The 22,632-nt window shown below is 40.3% G+C and overlaps 2 protein-coding genes and 1 long non-coding RNA gene across 6 annotated transcripts in view; 2 read left to right on the forward strand and 1 right to left on the reverse strand.

Moving 5' to 3' along the window:
• Nucleotides 1-1,342: 1,342 nt before the first annotated feature.
• Nucleotides 1,343-9,691, reverse strand: LOC135562912 (uncharacterized). Its single transcript, XR_010460153.1, has 2 exons — nt 9,377-9,691; nt 1,343-4,658 (listed from the first exon to the last, which is right to left on the reverse strand). It is a non-coding gene; the product is annotated as an uncharacterized LOC135562912 (long non-coding RNA).
• On the forward strand, nt 2,780-12,761 carry tmem82 (transmembrane protein 82). The gene is made up of 6 exons (XM_029621992.2): nt 2,780-2,864; nt 3,029-3,101; nt 3,574-3,775; nt 3,903-4,317; nt 4,485-4,669; nt 4,792-12,761. Exons 1-6 carry the CDS (start codon nt 2,780-2,782, stop codon nt 4,873-4,875), a joined length of 1,044 nt encoding a protein of 347 aa, XP_029477852.1. The 3' UTR covers nt 4,876-12,761.
• Nucleotides 12,762-13,116: 355 nt separating this feature from the next.
• The window catches only part of spen (spen family transcriptional repressor), a 57,317-nt gene continuing 47,801 nt past the window's right edge, over nt 13,117-22,632 (forward strand). For all 4 annotated transcript variants that reach the window (XM_029621993.2, XM_029621995.2, XM_029621994.2 and 1 more), the window contains exons 1-2: nt 13,117-13,481; nt 22,311-22,631. In XM_029621993.2, the coding sequence (XP_029477853.1) occupies nt 13,399-13,481; nt 22,311-22,631 (404 nt within the window). In that variant the 5' untranslated portion in view covers nt 13,117-13,398. The remainder of the gene's footprint in view (nt 13,482-22,310; nt 22,632) is intronic.

Genomic DNA, 22,632 nt, shown 5'->3' on the forward strand with positions numbered 1-22,632 from the left:
ACTACATGCATAAATCTGTCGTTGGCTATTTTATTGCTATAGTATATGCTCAATGCAAGCTTGTGCTGATTTGTAGACTACAGAAAGTACAGTAGGGGAGAGTGGGGTAAGTTGAGCCAAAGGGGTAAGTTGAACTTGAGCCTCCCTTATTTCTAGGAAACCACACATAAAAGGTATTATTTATCAGTGAAGGAAGAAACATGAAAAAAGTGGTAAGCAAGTTAGGTAAAAAAAATAAAAGATTTTCACCAAGTCAAATTAATTTGTGTTAGAGGTATCGTGATGCTTGTATCTAAACCAAAGTAGTTTATTTTAAGATTGTTCTATGCATCAGTTGGTGGTCTCTATAAGCTTCAATATGAGGTCCTAAACCTAGCATGAAAGTGCATCATTGTAGTTGTGTGGGCTAATATAGTCAAAATGTTTGCCATTGGGTAAGTTGAGCCAATGGCCATGGGTTATATTGAGCCAGTGTTTGAGACAATGGCCAGTTAAGAAAATTCAAGTGTTGTCTTCCCAGGTGTAACACAAGCATTATTGCTTGGATATGAGGTAACAGGACCTGGCCTATGTTAAGTGTTTAAAAAAGTACAAAGTGTTTGGTAGTTGTCAAGCCTGTGTTAAAAGATGCTTAATAAAATGATTAAAAGACAACAAAGAAACAATTGTGATTGTGAATATTGTGTTTGGGAAATAAAGATTAGACATGGTTTTAAAAAGTAGTGGTAATATTTTATTCTGCACAAAAATGTGTAGGTTGCTTAACTTACACTGTCCCGCGGCTCAACTTACCACATTCCTGGGGTAAGTTGTGCCAAGAGGCCACTTTATATGGACAAGCTATGTTTTCAAAACTGTATAATGTTTACATTAATTATGAATATTTCCAGGGATACACAACATCCTGAAATATATGTACTGTAGATGTTTTCAAATGGTTGAAACTGTTATTTAAAGGCTCAATGCAGCTGTTTTTATATCAATATCAAATCATTTCTGGGTAACAATTAAGTACCTTACTGTAATAGATTTACATTCAAATGGGAAAAAATAGCTTTTTAGGAAAAACTATTTCTCAAGCAAGAATTTTGCTAGGACTGTCTGGGAGTGGTCTGAGTGGGAAGGGGAAAAATGAAAACTAGGTTTGGAAATCTCTTTGTTGTTGGTCTATTAACCAATTTACGCATGTTGAAACTCTCGCCCCTGCAAACGTGCCGATTAGAAGGTCGTGTAGATTCTATTTTCAACCAACAACTATCAGGTATTAACACTGATCAAATTACTTTTTACAGTGTTAATTGCATCAGCTGTTGTACAATATGATATAAAACACAGAAAAAAATAAAATAAAAATGTAACCTTTATTTAATTAGGCAAGTCAGTTTTAAGAACAAATTGTTATTTTCAATGACGGCCTAGGAACAGTGGGTTAACTGCCTGTTCAGGGGCAAAACAAAATATTCGTACCTTGTCAGCTCGGGGATTTGAACTTGCAACCTTTCAGTTACTAATCCAACACTCTAACCACTAGGCTACCCTGCCACCCCATTGATGATTACACATGAGCTACACTGTTAGAATTTAAGTTAGAATTGATTTAAGTTTTAGAAGAAAATTTGAACGCACACGAAATGCCTCTGAAGTCGTGAACTCAATGATATCACAACATATAAATCAAATCAAATGGTATTCGTCACATGCTTCATAAAACAACAGGTTTGGGCTAACAGTGGAATACTTACTTATGGGCCCTTCCCAACAATGCAGAGAAAACGGAAATAGAAAAATAATAGAAAAGTAAAACAAGTAATGAGCTCTAGTCAAATGAACAGCATTCTCATGTACAATAAGTGTTCCTTTTGTCCAAGTGGGAAAGGACAGTGTGGAGTGCATAGAAATTGTGTCATCTGTGGATCTGTTGAGGCAGTAAGCGAATTGGAGTGGGTCCATGGTGTCTGGGATGATGGTATTGTGAGCCATTACCAACCAGCCTTTCAAAGCATTTCATGTCTACAGATGTGAGCTCATAGAAGGCATTTAGCTCATCTGGTAGGCTTGTGTCACTGGGCAGCTCATGGCTGGGTATCCCTTTGTAATCTGTGATGGTTTGCATGCCCTGCCACATCCATTGAGCGTCAGAGCCGGTGTAGTAGGCTTTGCCTGTTTGATATAGGTGACTTAGTCATGCTACTGGGACAATCACCAGATTTTTGATACTCTTATACAGAGTGAATTACAGTAGTGAGTTTTTGTTGTACTTCCAAACACATTATTTCCACTGTTTTCTCTAGTGAAGGTTTATTTTATTAAAATATAACTTTTACATTTAAGGTATTTTTTGCCACACATTTTTGGTTGTAGAGTAATTACATTGGTTGTTTCTACAACAATTAAACGTTGTTTATTTAAAGACACCTTTTTTTAAATGAATTTCACATACATTTTTGTCTCACAATGACTGCCCACGACTGACCTTTGAACGGCACAATGACTGAGCAAAGCGTAGTTATTTAATCACAGAGAAATAGACAGAGATAGTCATTTAAACTTTTGAAATGATTCAAGTATTTTGTCAATTGACCAACTGGTATGGTCTTATCTTTTATCGAAATATAACTGTTGCAATTAAATGACCCATTTCTGAAATTAGCCTATTTTTCAATTCAAAGTGTATTGGTCATGTGCACACGATAGGGTCTAAACCGGCAATAGGTTTGATATCGAAACTAGCTATAGCTCTAGGGAATCATTAGTCCAATATTCTAGCGATTTAACGAAAATGTTATCTTTAATTACATCGTTTCTTCCGAGTTTACCTGGATGGCTGACGCTCGATGCAACCCCCCTGGACAGTCTACTCCAAGGTGAGATGTTTGTATCGTTCTAGGCTACTCCGGGTAAAGGGCCTTCTCCTTGCTTGGTTTGTGCCGAATGCCTTTTTGCAGGTTGCTACTCATGCTGTACGTTTATTTTAAGAACCGATATTTTATAATACAATTCTGTTGATGACATGTTTTGTGTGACACAGGACTTATCGGCGCATGTGGGATCTCTGTTCTCTGTAACCTGTTGAGAGTACACGTATTCTTAGAGGCTGAAAGGTGAGAAACGTATACAACTATGGAAGATATGATTTCACTTGGGTCTCAGGCTACACTTCTTGTTATTATCATACATTTTTAATTACATTGTAGTTAGGCAACTTCAGTATATAGGTTAGGCTACATCGTTAGTTGTAATAGCGTTTGATAAATAAACAAACTGATTGTTGCTATACCTGTTTCCCTATAATTAGAATCTGGATGCAATTACCATATTATAGACAGGGACATTTAAAAACACGTGAGAAACAGGACCAAACCATATAGAAGATGTGGATGTAGATAACTAACCTCATACCTACTAAGGCCTCTTGATGTAGTTTAATAATTTGTGCCATTGAATATTGTGCTTGATTTCGTCACTATGAACAAAGACTGTAATGTGATTTACATTGTCAATAGTAATCAATGTATCCTTAGAAATCATTGATTTGTATTTCACTGCTTTGAAATTAATACTTTCTCTACTCAGTTCAAGCAACAAAAGCAGCAGTAAAGAGACATCTATGCAGAAGAAATCAAGGCATCAAGCCAGTGCTACATTTGGGCTGAGTGGAACTCTCCAGTTCTTGTTCCTGTCAGTGATGCTGGCTGTAGTGGGCTCTCGGGTTGCCTCCCTGGTGGTTCTAGAGTTCTCCCTCAGAGCAGTGTCAGCTTGGGTCACAGCTGGACCAGTGAGGCACTTGCAAGATAATAACATAAATGTCACTTATAATTATATTAAAATCTCTCTCACATCTCCCATTCATCAGCCTTGATCCATCTCTAAATTAATTTCCCTCCTGCTCTCTGAATCTGCAGGAGTCCAGTAGGTTCCTACAGCAGCTGCTGGTCCAGTGCCAGTTCTCCCTGGGTTGTGCCCTCAGCTGCAGTCTCCATTTCCTCCACGAGGGGGCGCCGCAGCGCTGGCTCTGCCTTCTCCTAGCTGCAGGACTGAGCTGGTTCCTGGCCAGCCAGACTGGGCGCCTACGGCTCCATGTCACTACACTGTACAAACTACACAGTTCCCAGCACTACTGTGGAGTGTGCATTGCACTGCTTACATCAGGTTGCTCTTTGTTACCACACCTGACCAGGGCCCTTATGCTCAGCTTTGCAGTGGCTGCCATTTCCGCCATATCTATAATAAACAAACACTTCCTCTCAGCTACAGAAGCCCTCAGGTTCTGGACTCCACTGACAATCTGCTACACACTGCTGGTGGTGTATATGCAGGGTGAGAGACTGAACATACTGTATCCTGTATGGGGAAACGTTTAAGCAGCAGATTGTCAGATACTATTTGGGTATTTTGTAAAAACCACAAAACAAGTAAATTACAAGCATAGTGTTGTCATTCTCATTGAGAAAGCGTTCAACTGATGATAATTATTTTCTACTCAGAGGAGCAACATCGCCAGCCAAGTGGCCAAGCTGTTATAAACACAGTGGTGGTGCGTCTGGGGGGGCTCATGGTCCTGATGCTGACTGTCGGCCGCTGGGCAGATGTGCTCCATATCCTTCTGTGCTTCCTGGGTGAGGCTGGCTGTCTGATACCCTCCAGAGACCTGTTGGATGCTACAACACAGGTGAGAATGATTCTCCTTCAATTTTCAGTGCTGCTGCAGGTTGCCCTGCATCCATCAATCTATGTAAATATTTCTGTCATTTCAATTTATCTAACATAATATAAATGTGTGTTTGTATGCAGGATATGGAGGAAGTTCCCAGACATTCCCAGGGTAGTGAGAACCGTAGGAGACACCTGACACCTGGCAAAGACCACCAGAGTTAAGTCATGGGAAGAAACTATTTGTGCTGGGAATCTTTCTTAGCAATAGTCTATTATATTCTATGATTATAAGTGTTTCCTTTTATACCTAGAAAGGGTATAATGAAAATAATAATAAAATTGTATTATGACACATCTACTAACCTTTTGAATAAGGTACCTTGCAATAATGTTATTTTCACATAGAAATGCAGAGCTTTTGGGAGATAGGAATGATGCTCTTGCCTTTGTTTTCAAATATCACTGCCATTAAATTAAGCCAGAAGCTGTTTAGAATGCACAGAATGGACCTTATCAGCCCTGAAGTAATCTAACAAATACTGCTTTAGTGTAAAGCATTGGTTAAGGCTACATCATATCATGTAACAGTAGCAGCTACTGTAACAGTATCACTTCACGCCAGAGATGTGATCATAATCCCCTGAACACAGGATGTTTATGGTATACAATTTCCTCTACTTTCTTTGGGTAGATTGTATTTCATCACAGGCAGGATCTCCAGCGCAAGCTATGTCATATTATGTTACAGTGGCAAGGAAATGTACGTCAACCCTTTGGAAATACCTGGACTTCTGCATGAATTGGTCATAAAATGTTATCTGGTCTTCATCTAGGTCACAACAATAGACAAACACAGTCTTCTTAAACTAAACACACAAACAATTATAAGTTTTCATGTCTTTATTGAACACCGTGTAAACATTCACAGTGCAAGATTGAAAAAGTATGTGAACCCTTGGATTTAATAACAGGTTGACCCTCCTTTGGCAGCAATAACCTTAACCAAACGTTTTCTGTAGTTGCGGATCAGACCTGCACAACGGTCAGGAGGAATTTTGGACCATTCCTCTTTACAACACTGTTTCAGTTCAGCAATATTCTTGGGGTGTCTGGTGTGAACTGCTCTCTTGAGGTCATGCCCCAGCATCTCAATCAGGACTCAGGTCAGGACTCTGACTGGGCCACTCCAGAAGGCGTATCTTCTTCTGTTGAAGCCATCTGTTGTTGATTTACTTCTGTGTTTTAGGTCGTTGTCCTGTTGCATCATCCAACTTCTGTTGAGCTTTAATTGGCGGACAGATAGCCTTACATTCTCCTGCAAAATGTCTAGATAAACTTGGGAATTCATTTTTCCAGCGATGATAGCAAGCTGTCCAGGCCCTGAGGCAGAAAAGCAGCTCCAAACCATTATGCTTCCTCCACCATACTTTACAGTTGAGGTGAGGTTTTGATGTTGGTGTGTTGTGCCTTTTTTTCTCCACACAGTGTTGTTTGTTCCTTCCAAACAACTCAACTGTAGTTTCATCTGTACACAGAATATTTTGCAAGTAGCGCTGTGGAACATCCAGGTGCACTTTTGTAAACTTCAGACGTACAGCAATGTTTTTTTTGGACAGAAGCGACTTCTTCCGTGATGTCCTCCCATGAACACCATCCTTGTTTAGTGTTTTACATATCGTAGACTCGTCAACAGAGATGTTAGCATGTTCCATAGATTTCTGTAAGTCTTTAGCTGACACTGTAGGATTCTTCTTAAACTCACTGAGCATTCTGCGCTGTGCTCTTGCAGTCATCTCTGCAGGACGGCCACTCCTAGGGTGTAGCAACAGTGCTGAACATTCTCTATTTATAGGCAATTTGCCTTACCATGAACTGATGAACATCAAGGCTTTTAGATATACTTTTGCAACCCTTTCCAGCTTCATGCATATCAACCATTCTTAATCTTTGGTCTTCTGAGATCTCTTTTGTTCAAGGCATTATTCACATCAGGCAATGCTTCTTGTGAATAACAAACTGAAATTTTGTGCGTGTTTTTTAGGTCAAGGCAGCTCTAACCAACATCTCCAATCTTGTCTCATTGATTGGACCAGGTTAGCTGACTCCAATTAGCTTTTGGAGAAGTAATTAGCCTAGGGGTTCACATACTTTTTTTCAACCTACAGTCGTTGCCAAAAGTTGAGAATGACACAGATATTAATTTTCACAAAGTCTGCTGCCTCAGTGTCTTTAGATATTTTCGTCAGATGTTACTATGGAATACTGAAGAATAATTTCAAGCATTTCATAAGTGTCAAAGTGTTTTATTGACAATTACATGAAGTTGATGCAAAGAGTCAATATTTGCAGTGTTGACCCTTCTTTTTCAAGACCTCTGCAATCCGCCCTGGCATGCTGTCAATTAACTTCTGGGCCACATCCTGACTGATGGCAGCCCATTCTTGCATAATCAATGTTTGGAGTTTGTCCGAATTTGTGGGTTTTTGTTTGTCCACCCGCATCTTGAGAATTGACCACACGTTCTTAATGGGATTAAGGTCTGGGGAGTTTCCTGGCCATGGACCCAATATATCAATGTTTTGTTCCCCGAGCCACTTAGTTATCACTTTTGCCTTATGGCAAGGTGCTCCATCATGCTGGAAAAGGCATTGTCCGTCACCAAACTGTTCCTGGATGGTTGGGAGAAGTTGCTCTTGGAGGATGTGCTGGTACCATTCTTTATTCAAGGCTGTGTTCTTAGGCAAAATTGTGAGTGAGCTGAGAAGTAACCCCACACATGAATGGTCTCAGGGTGCTTTACTGTTGGCATGACACAGGACTGATGGTAGCGGTCACCTTGTCTTCTCTGGACAAGGTTTTCTCCGGATGCTCCAAACAATAGGAAAGGGGATTCACCAGAGAAAATGACTTTACCCCAGTCCTCAGCAGTCCAATCCCTGTACGTTTTGCAGAATATCAGTCTGTCCCTGATGTTTTTCCTGGAGAGTAGTGGCTTCTTTGCTGCCCTTCTTGACACCAGGCCATCCTCCAAAAGTCTTCGCCTCACTGTGCGTGCAGATGCACTCCCACCTGCCTGCTGCCATTCCTGAGCAAGCTCTGTACTGGTGGTGCCCCGATCCCGCAGCTGAATCAACTTTAGGAGACGGTCCTGGCGTTTGCTGGACTTTCTTGGGCGCCCTGACGCCTTCTTCACAACAACTGAACCGCTTTCCTTGAAGTGCTTGATGATCCGATAAATTGTTGATTCAGGTGCAATCTTACTGGCAGCAATATCCTTGCCTGTGAAGCCCTTTTTGTGCAAAGCAATGATGACGACACGTGTTTCCTTGCAGGTAACCATGGTTGACAGAGGAAGAACAATGATTCCAATCACCACCCTCCTTTTGAAGCTTCCAGTCTGTTATTTGAACTCAATCAGCATGACAGAGTGATCTCTAACCTTGTCCTCATCAACACTCACACCTGTGTTAACAAGAGAATCACTGGCATGATATCAGCTGGTCCTTTTGTGGCAGGGCTGAAATGCAGCAGATTTTTTATATTTTTAGATTCAGTTCATTTGCATGGCAAAGAGGGACTTTGCAATTAATTGCAATTCATCTGATCACTCTTCATAACATTCTGGTGTATATGCAAATTGCCATCATATAAACTGAGACAGCAGACTTTGTGAAAATGAATATTTGTGTCATTCTCAAAACTTTTGGCCACAACTGTACACTGTGAATGTTTAAATTATGTATTCAACATATAGAAAAATATGATACATTGTGTGTTTATTAGTTTAAGCACACTGTTTGTCTATTGTTGTGACTTAGATGAAAATCATATGAAATTTGATGACACATTTAATTCAGAAATCCAGGTAATTCCAAAGGGTTCACATACTTTTTCTTGCCACTGTATATTAATGTGAACCATGTCAACTCATCTTGAAAATAAACTTGTACAAAATGGCTGAAGCATAATGTTGGCACTTGTAAGTCACACAAAATGGCGTTATACAAAATGACTCTTCAGGCTATTTTCAGAAAAGAGGAACAAACCAATCCCATAACTCACTGCATAAAGTGTCAAATCTAATAGTTTGAATTCTGATTGTTTTGAGTGTCTTCAGACACTCAAGTATATTACGTGTATGAATAAATTGACAATAATTACATCGAATATACCGAAACACTCAAATGTCAATTATGCCTTCCACAAAAAGCCTATTCGGCGCTGTTTTCCTTGCTGTATGCAGTTCTCGTTTAAATCCGAAATTTATGGCACCCACAAACCAGATTTTTATCAGTCCTTTATCTTTTGATAGCAGTTTTGAGAAACGGTTTATATGCGCCGATTTTATTTGACAGTGGGTGATTTATTTGCCTGCATCCAAAATGGGGCTTTGTTTATTCCGTTAATTTATTCCATGATCTGTTGAAGAAATGTGGATAATAAAACGGTGCCGCATTTTCAAAATAATCCAGGGTCGACCAAGACCGAAGTTGTAAAGGACATTGGCATGGTATAGGTTCGGTAGTTCCACCACAATGTTTTTAGGCAATACGAACATTTTACAATCCACGATGTTATTGGTAGACTTTATTAAGCTGTTCCTTTTTACATCAGAACGATGAATTCGTTGAGTTTACTGGAAAGACACGATTATTTCCAACAGCGCTCAAGTATGGATTTCTTAAAATAAAAATAAACTGTGGGAATTATAATTTTCCTGTACCTCCTCTGACGGCTGGACTCTACTGTAGTTTATTTCTAGAAATGTCTCTATTGACCCCTTGGTAGCATGCCATACGCATGCGTCCTTGTTCCAAAATGCAGATCCTTTTTTTTTACCGCATTGCAGCGCATGCCTACGTAGGCCAACTCGTTTTCAAAATTCGTTATCAATCTTTATTCAAACTGTCCATTAGATTTCATGAAACCTTGACTGTAAACTGTATCATTCCTTCAAGTAATTTGATATTTAACTAGCCTACTGCACTTGCAACACCATGGACGTTGACCTATATGCTATCATATCTTATCACATTGTATACTTGGTTTTTTGGACTTGTGCCTGATTTCTGCTGGCAAAAGTGTTTAATTACTGACATTGTGGTATAGGCACTAAATTGAAAATGCATTGCAACTCATTTACTTATTCAAAAGGGCTCTCGTGACAATTGTGTGATATTATTCTCTTGTTTTCACTCTGTGTTCCTCATGTTGATTTCAAACTATGTTCTGCTCATTCAGAAGAACAGAAGTTAGTTATATGTTTAGTTCTTGCAGATATGAAAAGAGTATAGTCTGTTTGTGCTTGCTCCAATACTGCATTTTTCAGGTATAGCCTGTCTTATTCACGGTTCAAATCGGGGTTTGTAGGTGATGGTACTGTCCACCAAATTGGTGGCCCTTCCATTGTGGTTTTGACTAGAAATCTGTTTAATTCCTAATGTTAAAGGTCCAATTCAGCTGTTTTTATCTCAATTTTAAATAATTTATTTGTAACAATTAAGCACTTAACTGTGATTGTTTTCAGTTAAAATGGTAAAAAAAAATAATAATAATAAAGCTTCTTAGCAAAGAGCAATTTCTCAAGCAATAATTTTGCTAGGACTGTCTGGGAATGGTCTGAGTGGGAAGGGGACAACTGAAAACTAGCTGTTATTGGTAGAAAGGTTTTACTCTCTTTGTGGGTTTTTAACAAATTTACCGCCATGTGTCTCAGAGGGTATCTTTGTGTCTCAGTTGCTATGTGTGCAACCTGAACTTGTGACGTGTTCCAGGGCATCAGTATTAACACATACATTTTAAGTCGGAAGTTTACATACACCTTAGCCAAATACATTTAAACTCAGTTTTTCACAATTCCTGACATTTAATCTGAGTAAAAATTCCCTGTTTTATGTGAGTTAGGATCATCACTTTATTTTAAGATCAGAGGACATATCTCCAAAAAGTAAGATCTTCGTCCCCATGTGCAGTTGCAAACCATAGTCAGGCTTTTTTTATGGCGGTTTTGGAGCTGTGGCTTCTTAGGACTCGTTTTACTGTGGATATAGATACTTTTGTACCCGTTTCCTCCAGTATCTTCACAAGGTCCATTGCTGTTGTTCTGGGATTGATTTGCACTTTTTCACACTTTTTGCACCAAAGTACGTTCATCTCTAGGAGACAGAACGTGTCTCTTTCCTGAGCGGTATGACAACTGCGTGGTCCCATAGTGTTTATACTTGCATACTATTGTTTGTTCAGATGAACGTTGTACCTTCAGGTGTTGGAAATTGCTCCCAAGGATGAACCAGACTTGTGGAGGTACACCCCCAATTGACTCAAATTATATCAAGTAGCTTGACAGAAACTTCTAAAGCCATGACATAATTTTCTGGAATTTTCCAAGCTGTTTAAAAGGCATAGTCAACTTAGTGTATGTAAACTTCTGACCCACTGGAATTGTGATACAGTGAATTATAAGTGAAATAATCTGTCTATAAACAATCGTGCACAAAGTAGATGTCCTAACCGGCTTGCCAAAACTATAGTTTGTTAACAAGAAATTTGTGGAGTGGTTGAAAAACAAGTTTTAGTGACTCCAACCTAAGTCTATGTAAACTTCCGACTTCAACTGTACCAATCGGCACACTAGCTCTGATCCAGGGCATTATGTTAGTGTGTTTAGTAGCATAGTGGTTGAAGTTGGGAGAGTTAGCTAGCTAGCTTTTTTCAGGATGAATATATTGTTTTTATAATTTTTTGGATACACTGTTATTATTAATGCAAAAAAATCACTACAACCATGCAACCACTGTTGCTTGTACTTTAGCTGTCACCTTGATAAATTGGCTACACTGGATAGCTAGTACTACTAGCAAAGATAGACAACTAACCTCTTATCTGCCCTACTTTTAATTTTAAATGTAATTGCACACCGATGCTGTTGGTGGTAATGCCTCATCCTCTCTGTCACCATTCAACATCCTGTCTCATCTTGTCTCACAGCGAAGGTACAGTGCCTTCAGAAAGTATTCATACCCCTTGACTTATTTGAAATGTTGTTGTGTTACAGCCTGATTTTCAAAATTGATTAAATACAACTATTCTCACCCATCTACACACAATACCCCATAATGACATCGCGAAAACATGTTTTTAGAAATCTTTGCACATTTATTGAAAATGCAATACAGAAATATATCATTTACATAAGTATTCACATCCCTGAGAATACTTTGTAAAAGCACCTTTGGTGGCAATTACAGCATTGGGTTGTCTTGGGTATATCTATGAGCTTTGGGGATTTTCTTGCATTCTTCCTTGCAGATTTTCTCAAGCTCTGTTAAATTAGAAGGGGAGCAGCAGTGAACAGCAATCTTCAAGTCTTTCCACAGATTTTCAATGGGATTCAAGTCTGGACTTTGGGCACTCAAGGTCTTTTACTTTCACATTCTTGTTCTGAAGCCATTCCAGCTTTGCTTTGGCTGTATGCTTGGGGTCATTGTCCTGTTGGAATGTAAATGTTCACCCTAGTCTAAGGTCATTTGCACTCTGAAGCAGGTTCTCATTAAGGATTTGCCTGTATTTGGCTCCATTCATTGTTCCCTCTGTCCTTACCAGTCTCTCAGTCCCTGCCGCTGAAAAGCATCCCCATAGCGTGATGCTGCCACTACCATGCTTCACAGTAGGGATGGTATTAGATGGGTGATGAGCTGTGCCTGGTTTTCTCCAGACATAGCGCTTTGCATTCAGGCCAGAGTTCAATTTTTGTCTCATCAGAACACATAATATTTTGCCTTATGCTCTGAGACTTTCACATGCCTTTTTGCAAACTTCAGGCATGCTGTCATGTGCCCTTTTCTCAGGAGTGGCTTCCGTCTGGCCACTCTCCCATAAAGTCCAGATTGGTGGAACGCTGTAAAGACTGTTAAGGGTGTCAGAGTGGTCATTTGGTTCTTGGTCACCTCCCTGACCAAGGTCCTTCTTGCCCGGTTGCTCAGTTTGGTCGAAAGACCAGCTCTAGGCTGGTCATTTATTTATTATTTTCAAGAATTTGTAATACATTTCTATAAACTTATAAATACCGTATGAGCTTAGTACAAATGTCTAATAAATATTTTATTCTCCATTGTTTGTTTTTGTCATTTGGGTCTTTGAATAGCAACTGAAGCCTACAGTTCTTTTTTTTTCTTATACCACTTCTTATGTATACTTTGTGACACTATTCAATGTCACAAAGTAAAACGTTCTTCAGTGGCCTGTTGTAGGACTGCTTGCCAGGTGCTATCTGTCTCTGTGAAACATTCTATTCACACCCTCCTACCCAAACCCCAAACTCACACATCGATACCCACGCATGCGCACGACGAAAGGCGATCTCGTCTGAAAGCGAAAAAAAAAGTTCTCACACAGTGCCACGCGTGCGCTGTGTGCGCCTCATTACGAGCAAGGTTGCTGCATCTTTTTGAGGTAGCTACAAGCGTTCTTTCGACAGCCAAAGGGTCGCATGGTGTCAGGGACGCGCCTAGTCACGGGAACAGTAATACAGCGCGTGCTCGTAAGCCTGGATCGCGCTTAGACAGCAAAGGGAATCAAACAGCGTGCAAGAATTGAACCCCAATGGTTACATTGGGCCAGAACATGCAGTCGATGATCTACGCACAATACTTCGCTGCGCTCAATTTCACAACGTATTTGACTTTGTATCGGAGAAGATAAGGACATCAAACTCATCTGTATGATCGGGGGACAGGAGCGCACAGTATGGTCCGGGAAACCAGACATTTATGGGTGGGAAATTTACCCGAAAATGTACGAGAGGAGAAGATCATTGAACATTTCAAACGGTGAGTAACGCCAAATATTTCACCGAGTAACGTTATCCCACAACTGTCAGCATCTGTCTGATTCCCCTTAAATCAGAGGGAGATCAATTCTGGATCGAATTGCCCAGGCAAGTGACAGCCTGGCTAACCCACTGCCAACAAACCAGCAACCCAATGCAAACAACTCGGGTGAAGAGGAAGATAGATATTATAACTGACTAAATAACATGAGCTTACCAATTGTTATCTTATGGCCCATTTACCTGGATTTCGAGGTCTTGCAAGCCACTTCTCACACGCGGTGGACTTAGAAATAGCTTAGGTAGCTAGTTAATTACTTTAGAAAACAGCTAGCTAGCGCCACTGAACAATCGTGCCACTGTAGCAGCCTGCTGGTTGTGGTGTGTTAAGACCGAGCGACTTGGCTTGTTTCAAAGTTATGCCATGGTATAGCCTAATTAAAACTTGCCAGTTGTGGAGTGTCTCCAGTAATGGAATTGTAACGAACCATGCAGTGGCTAGAAGTCTGTCAGCAATCAATCATAGTTCTAAAATCAAAACATACTGCCCACGTGCAATGTACTCACACCTTCGAAGCATGTTAATCACTACTTCGCATCAATGTTTTTCCTTGATGCAACTGCTCGCTGTTCAGCCAAGTGATCAACTGCCATTGTTGGGCCCCACCGCAACATTTGTTGCAAATTTCAAGTAGTTTCAAAGTGTCAAGTTCCGCTGAGGCTCTGCAACGTAAAAAATATTGAGGTGACGCAGAGCTGACTTGCCAGCAGCATCATACTGTGTGTGACTATTGGCGTCAATTAGCCAAATAATGGAATTAAATGTCAGTGGTTAGCAGTTGACATTCAACATGTTTTTCAAAATAAACTGAAATGTTAATTGAATGCATGTATGGTTGCTATGGTTTGTTATTCAAATTAGTAATATAGCCTAACATTTCGTAGGCCTATAGGTAACAGCCAACAATTTAAAGATGGTCCCCTTCTTTACATTGGTTGCGTTCATAAATTGTGTAAACAAACGACAATAATGACGACCATAAGCCCTAATTAAACTGTCAACGTAGGAATAAGAATCACGGTGATTATAAGGCACTGATCGTATTCCCTATTGGTAGCCTACATGATTGTCGATATAGCTAACCCTATATAAACTATAGGCTATTGGAACATTATGTTTCACTTCTGAAATGTAAAGGGCGATTTTATTGACATTGCTCCATTATTATTACTTCACATTTTTACAATTTTTGTCAAATCAGACTGTGATGGATGGTAAACTATATAGCTTTTGTGCATTTAACAAACATTTCCCAACATCTGAATTCGGCTAAATTTGGTTATTGTCTTGACACTGTGCGCTCTCTAGTTCCTACTGGCTGTCAAAGAAAAAACAGGCCGCCTATCTGTCGAGCTAGCTAGGCAGGAGGTGTAGCCTAATTAAAATACGCGATATCCGTATTATTTCTTTCCGTTAGCTGAAGTGCTGCATTTTTCAGTTACAACATTATGGCTGTATGTCCTAAGTGGCCTATTTCTGATACGGTTTCCAGCGCATGTTTTGCTATAGAGACAAACAGCGTATTCTCATCAGACCATTATGACTGGCAATTTCAGACTATTTTGTAGGTTAATCTCAAACGGATGCTCATTTAGGCCTAGTTTCATTGAATTTAATACTTAATCTTTGATGTTATTTTCAGATGCATGCATGAATTCTGGTAACCTATCTGCTTTTCAAATCTTGTGGTGCATTTATGTCGTCCTTATGATGTTCATGCATTATGTCATAGAAATGTAATATGCATAGACTATTAAAAACATTTGACAATTGATCACAGACATTTTGATTTTGTTTTGAAGATGAGGCATTCATCGAGGTAATGAGTGCGCATGGAAAAACATTTCGGGTGCTCACTGCTCGTCAAGCAGCTTCTGGTTATATTGTAACAAACAAAGAAGCAGACAGCGTATGCAGGTGCATGACAGCTGAGTGTGTGATAGGAGTCATTGAAGATGGGGGACGGCAGAATGAGTAAGCAGTGTGAACGGGTTTCTAAAATGGCGTCGGAGGCTATTCAATGTGGGAACTGGCATACCTTAGAGTCTACACTTATGGGCATTCTCTGGGTGTCGATCGGACAATAAGCAGAAATGGATAGATGTGTGTTGTGTGGTTTTCATTTTCTCCCTGAATATAAAAAAGTGTTGTATGGAGTAGCCTAAGCTCCCTAAGACGTTGGCAAATAACTCGAATCAGAAATAACATCGTAACTGTAATATTCCAGTTGTTTTATAGACGCCATAGGCTACAATGGAAATACATTTTAAGGCAATAACCCATTTTTTAATTATATAGGCTATATCCAGGGAAACGATTGAAATCACTTTTTCCTCTGTGAAATAAACTTTAATTTTCCTTGCATAAAACAGTTGCATTTTCCGTATTAAAATGTAGAAGCCCATATAGCTATATTTCTCTTTTGCAAGCCTTATTGGAAGGACAAGTGAAATGATCCCATATTGCGTAATGCATCGGGTTTGCACCCACAAGCAAGAGGAGGGCTCCACAGTGCGACCATTTTACTCTTATATGCGCCAAAATATATATAGCTTTCAGACCTGATATTTTAATTTAGGAGCAACAGTGCGCTTAGACAAATGAAGGATTCAAGCATTCATTTTTTATTGTGCATGTATTTATGTGCGCCTAAATTTTTCAACTTACGCGCACACGTGCTCCTTGTAACAACAACAAAAATCAGTGTAGAGCCATGGGTTCTCATTTATAACCTTTAAGTAAATTAACACGAAATATATGAGCACAAAAATATAGAGAATTTTTTTACATGGCGCACGCCATCCCCATGTTTCCCGTTATAAATCAAACCTGTCATAAAAAGTGCGCGCGTTAACGAGCATTATAACGCTGCCAGAAACACGCTCATAATTAATATTTTGTTGTGACAAAACCAGCTTGTATACTTTGGAAGTATTGGAACTAGACCAAGACCGTATCTAAAGGAAATGGCAATGGCGAACTTGATTACAATTTATTTGGAGGTGTTGGCAGAACGTTTGTTTTTTCCAGTGACATTTGCTGTATTCAATTAATCAGTCCAATGTATTCATGAAGCCCTTTTTACATCAGCTGATGTCACAAAGTGCTGTACAGAAATCCAGCCTAAAATCCCAAACCACACGCAATGCACCGGTGGCTAGGAAAAACTCCCTAGAAAGGCCGGAACCTAGGAAGAAACCTAGAGAGGAACCAGGCTATGAGGGGCGGCCAGTCCTCTTCTGGCTGTGCTGGGGGGAGATTATAACAGAACATGGCCAAGATGTTCAAACGTTCATAGATGACCAGCAGGGTCAAATAATAATCACAATCATCACAGTGGTTGTAGAGGGTGCACCTCAGGAGTAAATGTCAGTTGGCTTTAAATAGCTCATCATTCATAGTATCTCTACCCCATCTGCTGTCTCTAGAGAGTTGAAAACAGCAGGTCTGAGACAAGGTAGCACGTTCGGTGAACAGGTCAGGGTTCCATAGCCGCAGGCAGAACAGTTGAAACGAGCAGCAGCACAACCAGGTGGACTGGGGGACAGCAAGGAGTCATCAGGCCAGATAGTGGGGAGAGGGATAGACGCTTAAATTCACACCGGATAAGAAAGGAGAAATACTCTAGATATAACAGACTGACCCTAGCCCCCTGACACAAACTATTGCAGCATAAATACTGATTGCAAATTGTTGTGGACCTGTTAACAAATCGTTTGAATGCAGCAATGTTTGCATTCACTTTTTCCCTAACCTAAATATGCTGCACAGTCTGAGAATTCTGAAACATTGTCCGCTTTGAAAAAAATGAAAACTACGGTAGACCTAGTTAGTTTGCATTGAAGTGTGTAGGCTACCACTATCTGTTCACCTATTACATTCTACTGTATACTATAAACTGTGCTCCCTGCCCGATGCATTGAGCAAAAGCTTGAAATTATAATATCCTTTCTAATAGGCCCAATTTAAATGAGAGATGGACATGGGTATTTGTTGTATGGCTACTTCGGGAATATGAACTCTGCTGTCTCAACATGGCCAGAAAAGGTGAGGAATTTATTCTGCAATGGTTATGAAAAATGTATATGTTTATAAAGTAAATATTGTCTACTCGAGAGATTTTACTTGCCAAGCGTGTCAAGGCAAAGGGTGTCTACTTTGAAGAATCTCTAATATGAAATATATTTTGATGTAACTTTTTTTTGGCTATTACATGATTCCATGTGTGTTATTTCATAGTTCTGATGTCTTCACTATTATTCTACCATGTAAAAAAATAAAGAAACTGAAAAATGAGTCGGTGACCAAACTTTTGACTGGTACTGTATACTGAACAAGAATATAAATGCAACAATTCCAAAGATTTTACTGAGTTACAGTTCATATAAGGAAATCGGTCAATTTTAAATAAATTAATTGGGGCCTTTTCTATGGATTTTACATAACTGGGCAGGGGCACAGCCATGGGTGAGCATGGGAGGGCATAGGCCCACCCACTGGGGAGCCAGACCCAGCCAATCAGATTTTTTTTTCTACCACAAAGGGACTTTATTACAGACAGATACGCCTCAGCGTTAACTTGAAACTTATAAATGCCAACTTTTGCGTGAAAACAGGCGCACACATATTTTGGGGCATATTTTGTGCGTACCCAACATTTATAAATGAGGCCCCGGAAGAGAAAACCAGGAAATTTCACGTGTGTGTATATATGCTGCGTTGTGCAGACCTCAGAGTTCCATCTTTGAATAACTTAAGGGACCTTTCTCATAACTAGAATACATGATATATTGAATGTACAGTATATCACAAGTGAGTACACCCCTCACATTTTTGTAAATATGAGTATATCTTTTCATGTGACAACACTGAAGAAATTACACTTTGCTACAATGTAAAGTAGTGAGTGTACAGCTTGTATAACAGTACATTTGCTGTCCCCTCAAAATAACTCAACACACAGCCATTAATGTCTAAACCTCTGGCAACAAAAGTGAGTACACCCCTAAGTGAAAATGTCCAAATTGGGCCCAAAGTGTCAATATTTTGTATGGCCACCATCATTTTCCAGCACTGCCTTAACCCTCTTGGGCATGGAGTTCACCGGAGCTTCACAGGTTGCCACTGAAGTCCTCTTCCACTCCTCCATGATGACATCACGGAGCTGGTGGATGTTAGAGACCTTGCACTCCTCCACCTTCCGTTTGAGGATGCCCCACAGATGCTCAATTGGGTTTAGGTCTGGAGACATGCTTGGCCAGTCCATCACTTTTACCTTCAGCTTCTTTAGCAAGGCAGTGGTCGTCTTGGAGGTGTGTTTGGGGTTGTTATCATGTTGGAATACTGCCCGGCTGCCCAGTCTCCGAAGGAGGGGATCATGCTCTGCTTCAGTATGTCACAGTACATGTTGGCATTCATGGTTCCCTCAATGAACTGTAGCTCCCCAGTGCCGGCAGCACTCATGCAGCCCCAGACCATGACACTCCCACCACAATGCTTGACTGTAGGCAAGACACACTTGTCTTTGTACTCCTCACCTGGTTGCCGCCACACAAGCTTGACACCATCTGAACCACATAAGTTTATCTTGGTCTCATCAGACCACAGGACATGGTTCCAGTAATCCATGTCCTTAGTCTGCTTGTCTTCAGCAAACTGTTTGCGGGCTTTCTTGTGCATCATCTTTAGAAGAGGCTTCCTTCTGGGATGACAGCCATGCAGACCAATTTGATGCAGTGTACGGCGTATGGTCTGAGCACTGACAGGCTGACACCACCCCTTCAACCTCTGCAGCAATGCTGGCAGCACTCGTACGTCTATTTCCCAAAGACAACCTCTGGATATGACACTGAGTAAGTGCACTCAACGTCTTTGGTCGACCATGGCGAGGCCTGTTCTGAGTGGAACCTGTCCAGTTAAACCGCTGTATGGTCTTAGCCACCGTGCTGCAGCTCAGTTTCAGGGTCTTGGCAATCTTCTTATAGCCCAGGCCATCTTTATGTAGAGCAACAATTTTTTCAGATCCTCAGAGTTCTTTGCCATGAGGTGGCATGTTGAACTTCCAGTGACCAGTCAGTATGAGGGAGTGTGAGAGCAATGACACCAAATTTAACACACCTTCTCCCCATTCACACCTGAGACCTTGTAACACTAACGAGTCACATGACACCGGGGAGGGAAAATGGCTAATTGGGTCCAATTTGGACATTTTCACTTAGGGGTGTACTCACTTTTGTTGCCAGCGGGTTTAGACATTGATGACTGTGTGAGTTATTTTGAGGGGACAGCAAATTTACACTGTTATACAAGCTGTACACTCACTACTTTACATGGTAGCAAAGTGTCATTTCTTCAGTGTTGTCACATGAAAAGATATACTCAAATATTTACAAAAATGTGAGGGGTGTACTTGCTTTTGTGATATACTGTATATACAGGTAACTCCCAAAATACAGGAAACACTTGAGTACATGAGGGATAGTCCTACAAAGTATATTGAATGCAGGTGCTTCCACACAGGTGTGGTTGCTGAGTTAATTGAAACATTTCAGCTTTAAAATCTATGCCAAACAAAGTTTAACAAACCATACAACTCGATGCACAAGGACTACGTTGAACAATTTAAACCGGACATTTCACAAAAACACTTTTAGTGGAGGAACTTTGCAGATGCAAAGTTTGATAACAGAATTACAGTAAAATCTCCCTCAGTTTATGGGACTAAGTTTTTCTAAAACTCTTTAAGTATCTGCCCCGAATTAAGATTCAGAGATGTCTGCAGAAAGAATGGGGTGTCAGCTATGACGTGACACCTTGGGTTTCATTATTATTATTTTTGGCTATTGAACTACGGTAGGTGAAGTGGATTCACATCTGGAAACGGAATCACATCATGGGTCTCTGATCTGTATTATACAGAAATGCCTAATTACGGGTATGAATATCATTCTCTTACTTCTTGGTAATGTATCATGGTACACAAAGGTAGAAATATGCAATATTCTTATTATGCATATCTGGGTATTATTTGACACGCTGGCTATTATTGTAATGAGTTCTGCCACAAAACAAGAACACTTTTGTTAGTTTCAGATTTGGTCTGGTCAGGACCAATCATAGACATCTATGTTTCTCAAGTTTGGACATCACAGTAGAGTACCTTTTTAAAGTATATCTACATTATACTGTACTGAACTTTGCTCTACTGTACTGTTCTCTACGGTGCTGTCCAAACTTGTGAAACATAAATGTCTGTGATTGGTTCACATTTTGTCCGGCCAGGGTGGACTGACCCAAACTACTTTTTGAAGTCCAGCGTTGGTTGGTGCTCAGTAGTTGAGGATGCTTGTTACAGTACATGTAACTAGGATAGGTGTCATGGTAGGTGCCAGTAAGAGCTGGGTGAGGTAACATTTAACTTGAAAGTGAAAGAAGGGAGAGATTGTCCAGATGGTTTTCAGTCTTGCTTTGGCCACCGGAAGACAGAAAGAGAAACAGAACAGTTATGACTTGAACATAACAGTATGCCAGTGGAAGGGAGGACAGTAGCAGGTGACCCAACTGTGGTTTATCTCTAGTATGATTTCCCATTGTAGCCAATTAAATTGCAGTAATTCCGATACTGATTTGGTAACAATTCCGAGTTTTAATCACTTAATAATTCATAAACTTCATATCAGTAAAATCATTATAACTAATCGGCAGTCTACCTTTACTTGTTGCTTCTATGAACTTTCATTATCCTCCCCCATGAGGGAGAGAAATGTGCACATATCTTTAAGATATTTTCTCAAGGCAATGTTCCTTAAACGTACAGAAGGCAAATCATTTCTCAAACTAAATAGAAGTGTTGATATTAGTTGTCAGGGGTCTTCAACATTCATTGCGTTTTGATGCATTTCTAATACTGTAAGACTTTTTGTGGTAGGTGTTGTCAAAGACCCCTTTTCCATCTGTTTGACCAGAAATTAAAGCTGTTAGTTGTTATATAACAAATTTATATATATTTTTAAAACATACTCTTAGCTTTCGTTTGACATTCTCCTATGAACTTCACATGTTAGTGCTCATGGGTCAAACGCATTCTATGGAGAGCCTAGTGTCTGTGGGTTTTGGGGTTTTCCTTTCAATGAAGACAGACAACCAGGTTAGGGAAGTTCCTTACCAATTAGTGACCTTATTTCATCAAACAAGTACAAGGGAGGAGTAGAGACCCGCAGACACTCGGCCCTCCGTGGAATGAGTTTTAGAAGTGTTTTGGATGGAAATGCCCTTAAGCAATTAACATAACATCATGCTTAAGGTCAAGAATAAAAATGACCAGTTGCCCATTACTTTGGCTACCATGGCTAGAAGAAAACCTCAGTGACTTTGAAAGAGGGCCTCGAAGAGCATAGGAAGTTTAAACTACGTGTGCTTGTCACCAGATCTCAAAGCAAATGAGGCCCAACATCCTATTTAGACACTATGTTGGTGTTTCCTTTATTTTGGCAGTTACCTGTATATCGTGCTATGTGCCAAGATTTGTAGTTGCTTGGTTACTGTTGCCTGGTGAGGTTAGGAAATGATAGTGGCCTAATAAATATTTTGTAAGGACACCCCTTTGTGGACCCCCCTGCACGCACATACACACCTTGATTCAATTTTATAAAATGCATAGGTCTACTTTACCTATTGACTTGTTTCCATTTCCAATAAAACATTCCAATTGGTATACAACTTAAATCAATAAATAAACCGTTTTCTTTTCATTCTCCATTTCCTCCCTAGATATGGACGGGTGGAGAGTGTCAAGGTCCTTCCAAAGCGGGGGTCAGAAGGTGGAGTCGCAGCCTTTGTGGATTTTGTGGACATTAAAAGTGCTCAGAAGGCACATAATTCAATCAACAAGATGGGGGACAGAGACCTGCGCACTGATTACAATGAGCCAGGCACAATCCCTAGTGCCGTGAGAGGGCTGGACGATAGCCTGTCCTTAGGCTCTCGTGGACGGGATGTTTCAGGGTTCATAAGGGTGGCAGGGGGCCCGGTGTATGGGCCCCCTGCATCTCTCCACAGCAGAGAGGGACGCTATGAGCGCAGACTAGACGGG

Source organism: Oncorhynchus nerka, linkage group LG20, assembly GCF_034236695.1.
Source record: "Oncorhynchus nerka isolate Pitt River linkage group LG20, Oner_Uvic_2.0, whole genome shotgun sequence".
Classification (NCBI taxonomy): Eukaryota; Metazoa; Chordata; class Actinopteri; order Salmoniformes; family Salmonidae; genus Oncorhynchus; species Oncorhynchus nerka.